Genomic DNA, 15,390 nt, shown 5'->3' on the forward strand with positions numbered 1-15,390 from the left:
TCTGTGACAGCAGGAAACCGTTCTGGCGTATCCTTGTGACGAACCTGTGAAAATCGATCACTTCGTACGCGGATGGAAGTCGCTGGCACAGCGACGTCCGCCGCCTCAGCGACAGTCCATTCCGCCGCATGAAGCGTGTCGTCCAGCCAGAACTAGCGCGGAAGTCCTTTGTGGCTATTCCCAGCCTCCGGGAAACTGTGCGCGCCTGCGTCCGTACCATGTCTAACGACACGGCACAACCGTCTTTGCGCATGTCCCTCACGTATTCGAGGACTGCCTTTTCGATGTCGGGGAACTTGCCCGTTTTGGGTCCGCGGAAAGCCCGGCGCGTGCTGTTCGTAGCCATGAGCTTCTCGCGCTGTTTTTTCCAATATCGGATCCGGATTTCGTCGACGCCGAAATGTCTGCTGGCAGCGCGGTTTCCGTGCTCTAGCGCGTAATCAAGCGCCTTCAGCTTGAACGCGGCAGTAAAGCTCGCATACCGCCCCATGGTGAAACGGCGCTTCAACAGACGATCACAAAGCACAGCCAAAAAAACGTGGTGTCAGGTGACGCCGTGACGGGTGGCTGGGATGGCGGCGACACGGCTTTTTCAGGAATTATGGGAATGCGTCGGCAGCTTGTTGCTGCGGGATGACAACAGGTCGACCAACAGGCGGCCGCCGCTGTAACAGTGCGGGATAGCAAAACAAACATGGCGGCCCACAGAGCGAAGCGACCGCATTTTTTTTTTTCTTCTTTTCGTCAGTCACGGTGGTTGTGAGTACGTCACGCGCGTCAAAACAGTCTCTTCTGTCTAAATAAGGAATGCTTTCATTTAAATCAGTAAATTTATGGCATTAGCGTAGTGATGCCTGCTTTCAGATCACAGAAACAAAGATGGGCGCGTTCAGCTGCCACAGACATAAAATACATGGCGGGCATTTAGTGAAAACTGCGGCATTTGCCTTTACTGCAATCCTAAATGGCACGTTTCCACCAACGGTGGGTAAAAATTACGAATATGTTTGGTGCGTGCAGTTCACTTGGCGAGTTTGGAAGAGTTATTAACGCAACATTCAACAGATGATAAACGCAATGATCATCGGCTAGACTTGGCACACGACATATCGATGCGGCAAGTTCGGGGTGCGATCATTACGCGGGGAAAAAGAAAAATCGAATTTAGACGACAAAATTTAGGGGTGCGATCATTACGCGAGTAAATACGGTATTTTGACAATATGGCCGGCCAGCTACCGCATCATTATTCACACCACTATCGATAGTATTGTCACGTGGTCGTGACAGTGAAGAATGCTGCAGCAAGACTGGGAAGTACGGAGCTCTTTATTTGGGCGAACTTTTGTCCAGAAAATCAAAACTCAAAATACAAGCGATACATGCTGCGCACTGATAGCAGCGGGAGCACTCGTCAGCCGTTGAGTAATCTGATCATCGGTGGAACGCGTCGTCCTTTATACATCAGTCATCAAACCTTCCAGCGTTATCGCTGGTGCTCGCGTAAGCTCTCGAATAAACTTGACTATTCGCGTCCGGCGCGTAATCTTAACAGAATGACCTCAAACAATTGTGAAGCTTCTCACACATTACGGCGTAGTCTGTGTCAAACGTTGCTAACAGTCTTTGTGGGTGAAACCCGAATACGTCAAAACAAAGCAATAAACACGCGTGGCAGTAATATAGTAATATCGCTATAGTAATATTAACGATGGTACTACTGATTGCACTATCGATAGTTTGTTTACACTATCGATAGTTTCAAAAAGAACTATCGATAGTCAATTTACCGATAGTTCTGCATCACTAGTTTATAGGCACAAAGTGTTCTGGCTCTTTCGTGTTCTTGCTGTATGGTTTGCACTCATGTCTGTGCCATTGTGAACTGCCCCACTTTGTTTCAACTGGAAGCTGACATTGTTTTTACTCTTTTGCATAGCACATTTGCGGTACTTCGTGCTCGGCGTGCTTGTAGGATCGTTTGAATTAACCAAAGTGTGTGGCCAGATATATCCAAATTAATGAGCGTTTTATGCCATTAAATGTATATGCTTGCCGGGACCCAAGTATGAGTTCAAATGATACAATTTTCCCTGTTAACAAGGGTCATATTGACAAGCTCTTACTGCATTGCCAGATCACTGAAGTTTGTGTGTGTACCTGGATGCAGCAAGAAATTTTAGTGCAGGTGTTAAGAAGCTCCCGGCCTGGAAGATGCATCTTGTTTGTTTCCTCCAAATGAATAGTCAATGAAATCTCTAATCTTTCTATGTGCTTTGCTTTCTGCTTGTCAGCCCATGTGCTCTGTATGCACATATCTTATGTGTAGTGGATTCAGAGAATCAAAGCTGCAGTGCAGAATTATTTTGCTCGATTGAAGAAAGTATGGTATTGAATTAAAGCAGGTCCTTTTTTTATTACTTAACTGAAATTTTACTGCATCTAAAGTGGTGACAACAATGTGTGTATTCACTTCTTATCAACTCTTTTTCACCAAAATACCCGGAAATATGAATCTATTGAGCCCAGTCAGCGAGCTGCAGCCTGCTGCTCATTTTGAGCATCACTTGCGCGTTTTTAGTGGCTTTGTGCTCATTAGGTGTTGATGAAGGCCAAGTTTCAGCACTGCTCATCATGTCTCTTTTCAAAAACGTGAATTTAGTAAAAAGATGTGAACAATAGTGTAGCAACATAGTGCTTCAAGCAAGTCTTTGAACGTATCCACTTTGCAATAGGCAAATGTGAGAAGTGGATGCACCCAACAGTATGGGAAATGTTCCTTATAGGAGCAGCTAGTACATTTGTGAATGCTTGCGTGCAGGCATGTGTACATGCACAGATCTTCATGCACACACGCACACAGAAAAAAGCATAAGCCTGATGCAACCTGCTGAAAAAACTTTTCTGCTCTGAAAATACCCCGTTCGCTTGTTATCTGCTCAAAGGGTGCGTCAAAATCAGCCTTAGGCCAATCATATCATATGAAAATATGCATAAAAATGTACTAATCTAATCTCTACAGGAAAAACTCGTGTGTTTGAAGATAAGATCATGGAATTGTGTGTGTCTGGGCCTTGAGACTAATGTTATGTGGTGGAATTGATTTAACCAGGCTAGTGCATCCGAAGTATATGTTTTGCTTACACATTTCCTTTGTGGTGTTAGTCATAGCAAAAAAAGACATGTACCCTTTATGATTTCTTATTGTCACATCGTTACGGGTCGGATTCTTCAGACTTGGGAAGTAACAATTCTAATTTATATGCTGTTCATATAGTTTGTGTATGTTTCTTGTGCTGAATCATTTATAATTTTTGCTTTATGATATTTCTTCTTCCTCTCAGGTGAACGTTGATGCAGAAGATCTTATACCACAGCTCCCGAAGCCAAAGGACCTGCAGCCTTTCCCTAGTGTGCAGTCTATTGTAATGAGATCTTGTGTTCTTTTTCTTGAAGTACTTTGTTCTTAAGAAGTTATCAGCTTCCATACATTGTTTATAAAACTAGTATTAATGTAACTCCTTGTTTTTGCTTGTTATAGGCTTGTTATGTATGTAATATGTAGCTACAGTCAACTGCCAATTTTTCGGATGCCGATTCTTCAGATGTGCTTGAAAATACTGGTGCTTTCATGGCACCACCACAAACCCCTTAGAGTCAGTGTATGAGAATGTCTAAAATTTCTGCACCTGGACTTTCTGCACCAGTTGCAAGTTCTAAACACCATTAATTGAAGCCGCCACTTCTGCCGTGTTGATAATCTCGCAAACGATCCATTTGCGGCCGTAGCAGATTCCAGTAGTCAGCTTTGCCGCAATACCGAGGTGCTATGCGGTGAAGCGTACCAAAAAATCGGAAGGGGCCATTGTCTCGGGACGAACGTATAGAGTGTGTTTTAAATAGGCATGCACACAGCCACCCATCTTCTGCCAGCAAAACCTCATTAATACACACCCGTTTTATGCACTGAAACTAAGCACAGTAATACACACCGAAATACCCACTAAGTGCAGTGGCTGCCCTTCAGAGCTATTTCTGACGTGACTGTGGCGATTTGAGCACTTGAGTGAAGTAAAAAAAGCATGATGTCATTTTTTTGACTGCCTGATTTTTTGAACGATTTCATGGTGTTCAGGGAGTTCTGAAAATTGGATGTTGACTGTATTTGTTATTACAATATGTATTCTTGCTTGAAATCTTTTAGCAATAGCATATTTGTGGGCGGTGACTGTGCTGCTTCACTGAGCCCTCTATCGAAATTAATCGTCTATGTGACTCTTTAACCAATTATTTGTCAGCACCAGAAATTAAGTTTGAGTACCAAAGTTGCAGCATACCAGAATCACAGGAGTGCTAGGAGGTATGTGTCAAATAGCTCAATACTAGTCCGTCTATCTTTTTAGGTGTACGAGGGGCACACAGGCAGCGTTCGAAGTCTATCAATAGAACCTGTGGGACAGTTCTTTGCATCAGGTTTGTTGAAAACTTTTTCCTTACTCTGCTGCACTGCCCTTTTACTCCATTTGTGTGTGCCTGTTGTTGGCTACTGTGGCAACCTTTACAGAAGCAAGAGAGGTTGTTTGTTACATTGAAGCGTGATACAGTACATTATTGATGTGTTGTTGTGGCTTACTGTTTTTAGGCAGCATCAATGCTTTGTTAAGTATAGTGAAAAAAGTGGCGCATTTCAACATTACTTTCTAATAACTTTGGTGATTTGTATGACTGGTGAGCTTGGAGGAGTTCACATGCATTAGCTGTATTGTTTCTGTTCTGTCTCATCATTACGGTTTTGTTTCATAACTTTGTGGGAGTTATTTCCAGCGACCCTTAATTGTTTGACTTTGCTCATTTGTTTTGATGCTGTGTGGTTTGGTACAGTTCTGTTCAGATATTGTTCTTCTCGAGTCCCACTCCGGTCACAGTGCTGTCAGGGAGTACTGTCCGTAAGGAATTACGTATCATATAGCAACAGTTGTTGAGTTTCCCATGCTCATCCTACAAAAAGAAGAAGAGGAACTTTGTGCCAGTGAGCGCATAAGTGCAGTCGACCAGGGACTGGGAGCCAGCTTAGTGTTCTGGGCACAAACGGATGCTAGTAAACGTCGATCTGAGTCTTTGCCGGCTTTTCTGTTTGCTACATACTGTATGCAGTCTTGTAACATCAAAGCAAATTCTGTTGTCTGCCCCGATAAGTATATATGTATCACATCAGCATGCATTGTATTTAGCTGTGCTCTAGTGCTAAGTTTCTGTCAACGTTAGCATCTAAACACCATTTCCACACTACCATGAGCTGGTTTCAGAGGTACTGGAAGCTGCCTGGGAAAGTAAAAAGCTTTGCAAATTTTTTTTTTCTGCCTGAACATACAGGTAGTGACGATGGCACAGTCCGTATTTGGGAAGTCCTCACTGGCCGTTGCATGAAGACTTTCAAGTTTGAACATGCTGTCAAAGGAGTTGCTTGGTGTCCCAATCAAAGCATTTGTCTAGTAGCTGTTGCTGTGTAAGTTGCTTGCTGTTAAGTTTTTTTTTACTGAGTGCTTTGTATTATTGATTACTTTTTAAACTGCATAGTGCTGCATAATCATATTCTTTGTTATCTCATGTCACATTGAATTCGGAATAAAAGGAAGCGATTTAAAATTAAAGTGTGTGTATTGGCAAGCTTGTAATTCATTGTAACAAATTAGAATTGTTAGTATGCCACTGGGCTTTTCAATTTCAGTTTCAGTTTATTTTCAACATCAAGTTACAACGTACAGTGATGTTGTGGGCAGTGGACGAATTCTCTATCCCCTTTCGTTTTACTTGTGCTAAAGTGTTGTAAACAAACCATGGGGAGTAGGCATAGATGAAGGATGTAGCTAGAACAGCGTGAGTCTTAGTACGAATTTTTAATTATTTTTTTTCTGAATGGGGGTGTGCTAGATAGAACAAGTATGCAACTGATTCTGTGAAGGCATTATTGCATTTTTAATTTCTTCAGTAACCGACTGCGTTTAGCATATCAGAGCCTAGCTGTTCATTGCAGCATATCAAAAATGCATTTGCAGTGGTGCGTTGCTTAAAATGCTTTATGAATTTCAGCAGGACTATATTAGGTGGGTAGGTTATCAGCTTATGTGCTATACATTGTTACTTGTGGCAGATAAGATGAAATATTTAACTCTGAAGCAATTTTTCTTTTCAGGGAAAATACTGTACATATCATCAATCCTGGTGTTGGAGATAAATTAGTGCTAAACAATACCGACACTGTTCTTTCATCACTACCTGAAGAGGCCATTCCCTCGGGTGAGAATAGGGCACTTTCTTATCTATGTGGGTAGATAATGCTGCTAAAGTTCAGGTAGAAAGGCAACAGTCATTAGTACTCTCTTAAAGCAGTAGTTTGCTGATTTGCAGTGCTTAAATAAGTAAATACTTTCTATGTGTAAAGTAATTTTCAAGGCCCGCTAGCACGTAGAAGGAATGAACCTGTGCGAGGTTTTAGCTTCAAACTTATTCCGTTGCAATGAACAATAATTTTTTTTTTACTTACTTGCAAGGCATCTTAGTTCCTCCAATTCTGTTCGCACATCTTTGTGACTTTCTATCTTATCCTTTCAAAGGGGCCCTGCGGCACAAGTTAACCATGCCGTTCTCATCTCTTCTTCTGGTACTGTGAAATGCGGCCATATCCATATTGTAGTGCAAGTACTAACAGCAAAAAACAAAGCAGGTATAATTTTATTTGAGCAGAGAAACTACCTTCTGTACCAACTACAGTGATACACAACAGATGATACACAACAAATGTCACGTGACATTTGGTCACGTGACAGTGACGCCAGCGGCTGTGTGTTCTGATTGGCTTGATAAGCCAAGTGACATGTAGCATATGTGTGGTCCCATCCTGGCCACACACTATTGTGCACTTTTAAAAATGTAAAAACATTCTTTATATTTTACCAGATATACTTAAAAGTTAAAAGGATTTCTGCTTTTAAGTGTCATTTTCAAAACAGTTTGAACGTGACACCATACTCATGGACAACTTTCTGTGGCAACGCAGTCAAGGCTACAGAGCCAAACCACGCTGTTTCGACAGTTTCGCTGCGCAGCTGGAAGTAGTGCCACAGAAAAATAATTTGCTGTATTTAATCTAAGCATTTCAAAAATGTGCAGTTCTTATTTTTTAACCTCAAATTGATAATGCCACAAAATTATTAGCCAGATTATGCAAAACAGCATTATTTTTTTTTTAATTTTCAAGTTTTTGGGTTGCTGCGCCCTCCACTGGCGTTGCAAAGGTTCCCTTTAGAAATTAAAAAAAACAAAACGTGGCCTCCTCATCGACAGCCTCTTTTCCATCTGGTAGCTCGCCACTTCAGTCGTTGCATAGGATTTTCAAGAAGCTTGAGAACCAAAAGCTGCCAAAACAAACGAAGCAAGTGGTCTGCAACGTGTACGCCCAAGTGAGACTGACACAACCGGGACTCTCTGTTGTTTCCGCATTTTGTTCGGTTTGCCAGTTTACCGGCATAAGTGAGCGCACTGTTGCACGGCTCAAGGTGGATGTTCTGAGTGGCACCCTGGTTAAAAGCAAATTAAGCATAGAGATAGAGTCGCCAATATGCCTGCGTGCTCAGTGATAGTGTTTCAATGCACTCAACCATGGAGCACATGCGAAAAAATGAACTGTAGCAAATGCATATCTCACACCGAAACTGAAACCGAAACCAGTTTATCGGGAACTACTTTGGCGCAGTAACACTGAGCAGTTAGCTCCGCCCTCCGTAGCTTTTGCTCCATTGCCACAGAAAGTTGTCTCCGAGTATAGGTGCACTGTGCAGTGGCCACCATGTTGTCAGGCTTCTGGTATATCTATATTAAGAGGCGTGTGGTGATTGGAAAATATCCAGTGACGTCATTAGCAGGGTGAAATGCAAAAGGAAACTGTTTTTGTTTATTCGTGCACTCTGGCTTTGAGCTTTGAAGACTACTAATGTCAGTTTTTGTCTACCAATTTTTATAATTCTTTTCTTGCGTTCATCTCACTATTCAATACTACAATTGTCAGAGAAGGCATTGCAGAATTGTTGCAGAGCCCCTTTTGAAAATTCATCCCCCTTGCCTTTGTGATTCTGTTACAGATACTGTTTTAATCCTCCCTATTGCTGATGTTATTGTCAGTTAGATGAATACGGTCAACATTCAATTTTTTAGAATCCCTATGGGTTGTGAAATTGTCCTAAAAATTCAGGCAGTCTTTAAAAAATAAACCATACCTTTCTGCTGCCCCCAAGGGCTCATATTGCCACAGCCTCCCAATCAATGCATTCGCTGACCGCATAAGCCGTAGTGGTTCGCCCTGTGCCTACCGGTTAGTGCGTACCCTGCGTACCGCGACAACTTTTTGTGTCATAAAATTTTACTGCGCCGCTCAACTTCCCGACGCCAGAATGTGCCGCCAAAGGTCTTCCGCCTTTTTGAGAAGTGCGCAGACCAGTCGATCCCCGATTCCGACTTCCGCGCGATTGCGTCGACGCCTTTGCGGGTAAGCATCGGGAAAGAACGAAGGCGAGGTGGCGGCCACCGATGAAAGCGCCGACATGACTTATCGCCGACAATCTTATCACAATAAGTATCTTCAGCTATTTGCCCGGGCACGCGTGCGGCGCAGCGCTACTTTTTAAGCCTACTGCACGCTTTTATTAGGCGACAACCTGAACGCGCTGGGCCGCCGATCGCTGACGCTTCGTTGTGCGCGGCCATCTTCAAGGCTGAAGTTGAATTGATGGCGCAAATGCTCGGGCAGGATCGAAGAACTTCAGCCATGTACCAACTAGCCCGACAGCAAACGCTACTAAGCCGTCATCAGGCGCGCACCGCTTTGTAGAAGCGAAAGCAGATCGCTGTTGCGTAGTTAGCGTTGCGGGTCGCGGGCGCCGAGAAACCTCGCTGCATTAACGCTATCACACTAAACCACTTCCTCCATGCACTAAACGCACGTGTACGATACAGCAAGCGTATCGCGGTTGTAACCATACTGCACGCTTTTATTAGGCGACCACCCAACGCACCTCCGTCCGCTGCCAGGACCGCTAGAGCATCGCGGAGTGCGCATCGCTTGCATGAAGCTCGTCATCGCTGCGTTAACCGAACAAGCTACTCGCCGCATCTGTGCACGATTTGGAGCGAAGTGGGTACGAACAACATTCCCACGATAAATGCGCGCGTGCGGCACAGCAAGTGGCCCAGTAGTGACGGCGTGAGCCGAGTAGGCGACGCGCTGCACGCAACTAGTCGGGAGACGATCGGCTCCACGCAGCCGTACCGGTTTCACTGGAACTGTGTCAGTTTTCGTTTAGTAGCAAATCGCGGTTAGACGCATGCACATATACCGCGGAAAGCAGACACTGTCCGTTCTGTCGCTATGTCGGTCACTGCGTTGACCGCGTATCCCGGACCCTGCAATAGTTTCCAATGCTCTTCGGCGTCGCCACTGCGCGCTATCGGGCGGTCGTGCGAGTGTGCCAGAATCTTTTCTCCACTTTGGCAAAAAGAAAGAAAAGGCTTTGCGGTGGGTACTTTAGGCAATATTTGCTGTGGCACTCTATTTATTTGCTGGCGGCGATGGCGTACGCTAGGAGATGCAAATTTGTACTTGGTGTTTAATGCGTACTACCGTTTAGTGCGTAGTTATGCCGCGTTCCCGGCAGGTACGTATTAACGAGGTTTCACTGTACTAGGAATCTTGGTTCTTGTATTGTGACAAGAGACAGCATATGCACAAGTGTAAAGGAACACACACTATGTCCCATTGTCAGTGTACAGTTAAACCGCAATACAATGAAGTCGGTAAAGCCTGCAATTTACTTCGTTATATGGAAAGTTTGTTAAATCGAAATTCAACCTTTTATGCAAATTACAGTGCCTAAAGATTCACTTTTAGACTGCAAATGCCACGAGAATGTTTGAATAATATGTTAGCATGAAAAAAACTAATAGTATCAATGTAAAAAAGTCAGTTTTGTTGAACCACTGATCTGGCGAACAAGATTTCATTATGCTGTGCCTGCAAGGTCATTTCCACGGCGGCTATAAGTCACGCATAAAGACAAAACAAATTCAGGTCCAACGCACCGTGGTAATATGGGATAATCAAAGCTATCACACCGATTCTGCTGCCCTGAGTTGTCACCCAAACCGCATGTGTTGCTTAGAGTGGTGCGATCCTGATGCTATCATGTTCACAGAACCAAACCACTTGTGCTCCCCTCATTCCAATGAATGCCCAACGCTAACTACCGTTGGACGCCACACATACAAAAGTGCTGCGGTCTAAAATTACATGAAAGCAAGGTGGTAATTACTACATATCTGTTTATGGCGACCACTCTTTCTGTTATTAACAGCGAAGCCATTTAGCAAATCGTTCTTTGCGAGCTGATTTCAGAAAGCTATCATCATTTTAACGGGTGTGTGCCACTGTGCGGCTACCTGAGAACGAGTACGGAGAGGAGAGAGAGAGATAAAGAAAGAAAGAGAGAAACAAACAGAGACGGAAAGAAAGAGAAAAATTATTGCTGAAACAAAATTCACGAGGCGGGATTCGAACCCGCGTACCCTCGATCCGAAGATGAGCGTCCTAATCACCCTGTTATCCAGGCACGCCAGCAGAGCATAGCATAGCCTTGTATAGTATAGTGTAGCAAGGGGGTTTGTGATGGTGAGGAGGAGGGAAAGGAGGAGGGGAGAATATAAAGCATAGCACAGAAAGGATGAGAAAGAGTGAAATAGGGAGACAGAGAGAACATCAGCGAAAGAGAGAGAAAGAAGTAGAGAGAGAAAAAAAGATAGAAAGAAAGAGGAAGCAAGTATTGCGTCGTCTAGTGACCAGATACTACACCATCTGGCCAAGCCGCGTATGCGCAGTTGCTAAGCCACGCCCACCAACGGAGACATCGCGTGCAACCTCCGCTCTATAGGACATAGCCTGGCTGTGTACTCCCAAGGAGGAAGCCGCACATCTCGAAGCTAGACGTGTCAGTCGACGTGGAATGCAAGCGTCAACGGGTCCGGGCTTCGCTGTGCCAAGCTTTGTGCAACTTAGTGCAAACTGCCCGCATTTTTAGACATCAAGCGCCACATGAAGAATTGAGCAAAACCCATTACTACTCTGTCATGAATTTCAGTAGTTGCTATGCATTGGCTCAATAAAAGTCTTGTAAGTCAGCTTTATCACAGAACTTCCACATAACTTTATAGAACTGATACCACTGCAGCTGGTAACTGTGGGCAGCTCGAAAAAAATATTGGTCTGCTGCTAAATATGTTGCAGTTAATGTGCCTCTTAGTTCCAATCACTGTCGCTGGGAATTTGTTCTGTTTATAGAGTCCAGAATAGCTTCTTTCATATTCAGGATGATGGAGAGTGAGTGCTGCGATATCTCCAAACAAGCTGCAGTCTTTTCTTGCTGATCTAGATTGCTTGCAAGATACTAACTTTCTTGGAGACATCCACATCCTGAATGATCGCAGTCACTAGCAAGATAACCGAGAACTCACTATGTTTACTGCTACTGCCTCTACGGCTACTCAAGCTTTTTATGTATTTGACACATGGCGATAACAACACCAAAACGGGCGCTAACGCATGTCACACATGGCATATAATACGGAACCACACTGCCTAGAGACAATAGAGCCATGCGCCATACGATGCACGAGGGTTCCTGTATGCCACGCCTCAGCCACATTCTCTCCCTCTCCACTGCCGGGAAGCATGCTGCTCCGCTTTGGCGACTGTTCTTCGTTGTGTGGTGGGTGATTTTAAAGATGCTTTCTCAAAAAACGCTTTCAAGTCTACCATATGACAACTAACACCAGCAGAAGTTTCAATTTATTGCAATGCGGTAGCATTGAAGCTTCGTTACATTGAAATCATGTCAGAAGATGTTTCGTTACATTGAAGTTAAAAATACATGGTGTTCAATTGAACAACTGTTAAAACAACTGAAATGCTTCGTTATATCAAGACTTTCATTATAATTAAAGTTTATATATTGGGGTTTAACTGCATTGCCGAAATACCCTCCTCCTTATGACCATTGCATTTAGTGCTCAGTTTACAGGTGGTAAGAACAGTAGTAAATTACAAAATGTGCATGGGTGTGTGTGTGTGTTTATTATGTCAAGACCTGCATTGCTCCACATGAGTGTGTATCTACGTGCAGAAGGTGGCAAGTTCACTGCTGCAACCTGGGAACCAGTGTTACCAACAGCAAAAGAGTTCAGTAGCCAAGGACTACGACTCAGTGTAGTGCACCGACACACAGTGTCGCAAGTAACGTGGCATGCCAAGGGAGACTACTTTGCTGTTGTGCTTACTGGCGGCAGTGGGGGTGAGAGTGGTGTTGTGATCCACCAGTTGTCCCATAGGAGGTCGCAAGTAAGAACATTTGCATTTTTATTCCTTTCACTGTTAAATGTACTGTGGGACTCGTTACGCACGTGTCAAATAAGTTACGTACACTGTAATTCATGCTGCACTATGCGTAGCTTTGTTTGTATTTGTTGCTCGTAAATTCAGTAAAGTTGGACATGATACTTAAGTTTATGCATTTCCTTCTGTAATAGTATCTTAACTGTTGTGATTTCATTAGTCTAGTTAACTTATTCTACTAGTATCACCTGCTTTGACTCTTTCATCTCTTTTCTGCTTCCTAATTACGATACATACTTCCTTATTAATCAGCGGAGTGTGTTCATTTCTTGCAGCACCTTTGCATGTGCATCGTTACTGTATTGTAAGCAAGGTGACAGGTTTGTAGAATGGCAAAGTTGCTTGTGCAATATTACAGAGCTAGTTTGTATATAATGAAAACCTTGGAACATTATTTGCGTGATAGTTGACTTTGAGGACAACTTCAAATGTCAGGTGATCCTTTCTTCCACTGAGCAGACATTCAGATAACCCATTTACCAATGTCTTCATAGTGACAGCAATATCCCTCAATGGTTTGTGAAGCTATTTCTTGGGGCTTTTTGTTTCTTTCCAGGCACCTTTTTCCAAGTTGAAGGGAACTGTCTCGAGGGTACTGTTTCACCCTGTACGACCCTACTTTTTTGTGGCCATGCAACGCTTTGTGCGTGTGTACAACTTGCTCAAGCAGGAGCTGTCCAAAAAGCTCATATCCAACTGCAAGTGGATCTCGAGTATTGCTGTCCACCCCAAAGGTGAGCCAGCCTGCTCCTGGTTCAAAAGGGCTTGTGTGTACAGCTTCTTTGACTGCTACTGCGTAGTTGATTATTCACTACATGTATTTTTCGTACCGCATGGAGAATGGCTGCTTTAATGAGCTACACTAGAATTTTTTTCTGGTGGAACCTTTACAACCAAGATTTTGTGCAATGGGCACAAAGGGAGAAAGCAGAATAAACAAGCCTTTCAGACAGAAACGTGTTAATGAGTTCTGTATGGTAAGGCAAAATCTTATGGCATCTTCATGAAATCACACCGGTGCGCCCCGGTGCACCGTTTTGTCCAATCATCGTAGCGCCTTGGCGCCCCGGTGCGCACCGGGGTGATTTGTCGAAGATGGCATTAATTACCAAAAGTAAAGCCATAAAATAAAATTGAAGAAGACTAGTTGAACATGCTTGCACATAACAACAACAGTGCTGAAAAGGATATATGAAATACTATATGCATATACTTTTTTTTTCTTTGCTATCCATTCGACAGTTTGTATAAAGATATGAAAATTTCATAATTAACAGTACTTTAGTAACAAAAGATTGGCTAAAAACTATGCAGCAATGCAGTTCCTTGATGTAAAACACAGGGAACAATTACAAGCTCTTAATAGTAAATTCTTGTTTTGCTGTGTTTTGGTGGCATTGCATTTCTTAAAATTCCAGTATGCATTCATTTGGGCTGGTTGGTGCTGATTGGGTTCATGTATTGGAGGTGCCCAAACTTCATCCACTGTTGTTGCTCTCAGAATTATCAGGGATGCAACAGCTGCGCCAATTGCGCCAATTTGATACAATTCCTTATTTTTGCGCCAAGGTGAGCCAAAACCGTGAAATTTGTTGAAATTGCGCCACGCTGCGCCAAAATGCCCAACCAGTTTCAAAAGTTTCTCAGTTGCGCAAATTTTATCGAGAAATGGAGGCCGCGTGTGTCATCTTCAGTGTGGGCATCATCATCCGATACAGACGCGCAGACCCTAACCCTAACCACCCGCGAAAGAAAATAAAAAAGTAACAGTTTCACCTAAGGACGAAAGAATGAATGCAATAGCAATAATTTGTAATGTTATACAAAGTGAGGCTGGCAGCAAACTATTTTTGCATCCGATCTCGCGTAACTCTACGAAACGTTGGTGTAAGAGAATACGGCCGCTCCAGGGAAAGATGCTCTTTCTGCACAGTTCGTCGCATGTCGCATTGAGGTCGCATTGAGAGCGCAGCACGTAGCAGGATATACGAGGCGCCGGCTGATGGCTGCCGAGATAGCGCGCGCGCCAGCGATCGCAACCGCGCCCTTTGAACCAAAGTTCAAAGTTGCTAGTCGATCTACAGCGCCCCCCCCCCCCCCTCGCGTCTTCTCATGCTCATTCAAAACGGGCGGGGCGTTTCCTCTTTGCTTCGACGACAGGCCTCCCGGGCGGAGTGGTGCTATCGCATGCGCCCTCGGAGCGACAGAGATGGGCTGGTTCATTTGATCTCTGCTTCAGCCGTGTTCGTCACCCGCACTCGCGTGCTTTTACCCGCGGCAGAACATGCGCGGGGGGATGTTATCAATTTGGACTTTATACGGGACATGACGGCAAAAACCCGTCGAGAGGGTCCATATAATTGCTTTCGCAGTAAAAAAGGACAGTGGTTCTCAAATTTCGTGATGCTTGTTTTATTGCGTGCAGAACGCTTTTTAAGGCGCTTTTGCCGCAGTACACTGGTGTCCTGCGGAAAAGCGTACTGAGATTTAGAAGGGGCTATTGGTGAAAATTAAGCGCAATGGATGGGACAAAAGAAGGAGCACACAGGACGAAGCGCTCCTTCTTTTGCCCCATTTATTGCGCTTAATTTTCACCAAGTATGCTCCATCACCAACTGTCCCTCGCCTCAAATCTGCTAAAGGGGCTATTAGTACTAGCTGTCAGGGACACAGCGCATTTTGTTCCTTAATTACTCATTCGTGCACGCGCTGTGTAATTACGAGTACTAGTATGATCGCTGACGTCTAAAAAATTATTGGCAATCATTTGCAGCTGCTGTGTATGGTGTTTCTGCGGCCTTGAGAAACAAATAGACAAAAACGTATGCCAGTTTTCTTTTTCCGCCACCTTCACTTGCTCCTGCTTTACGAATCTCCCGAATTTTGAGGTTGCCAAG

General features: G+C 44.0%; 1 protein-coding gene across 1 annotated transcript in view; it reads left to right on the plus strand.

Annotated features, from left to right (window-relative positions):
• LOC119404452 (ribosome biogenesis protein bop1-A) overlaps window positions 1-15,390 on the plus strand; it is a 56,922-nt gene that overhangs the window by 29,951 nt on the left and 11,581 nt on the right. Inside the window, exons 9-14 of the mRNA XM_037670954.2 lie at window positions 3,345-3,425; window positions 4,404-4,473; window positions 5,374-5,506; window positions 6,194-6,297; window positions 12,225-12,439; window positions 13,050-13,227. Coding sequence (XP_037526882.1) covers window positions 3,345-3,425; window positions 4,404-4,473; window positions 5,374-5,506; window positions 6,194-6,297; window positions 12,225-12,439; window positions 13,050-13,227 — 781 coding nt within the window. The remainder of the gene's footprint in view (window positions 1-3,344; window positions 3,426-4,403; window positions 4,474-5,373; window positions 5,507-6,193; window positions 6,298-12,224; window positions 12,440-13,049; window positions 13,228-15,390) is intronic.

This window comes from Rhipicephalus sanguineus, chromosome 1 (assembly GCF_013339695.2).
Source record: "Rhipicephalus sanguineus isolate Rsan-2018 chromosome 1, BIME_Rsan_1.4, whole genome shotgun sequence".
Classification (NCBI taxonomy): Eukaryota; Metazoa; Arthropoda; class Arachnida; order Ixodida; family Ixodidae; genus Rhipicephalus; species Rhipicephalus sanguineus.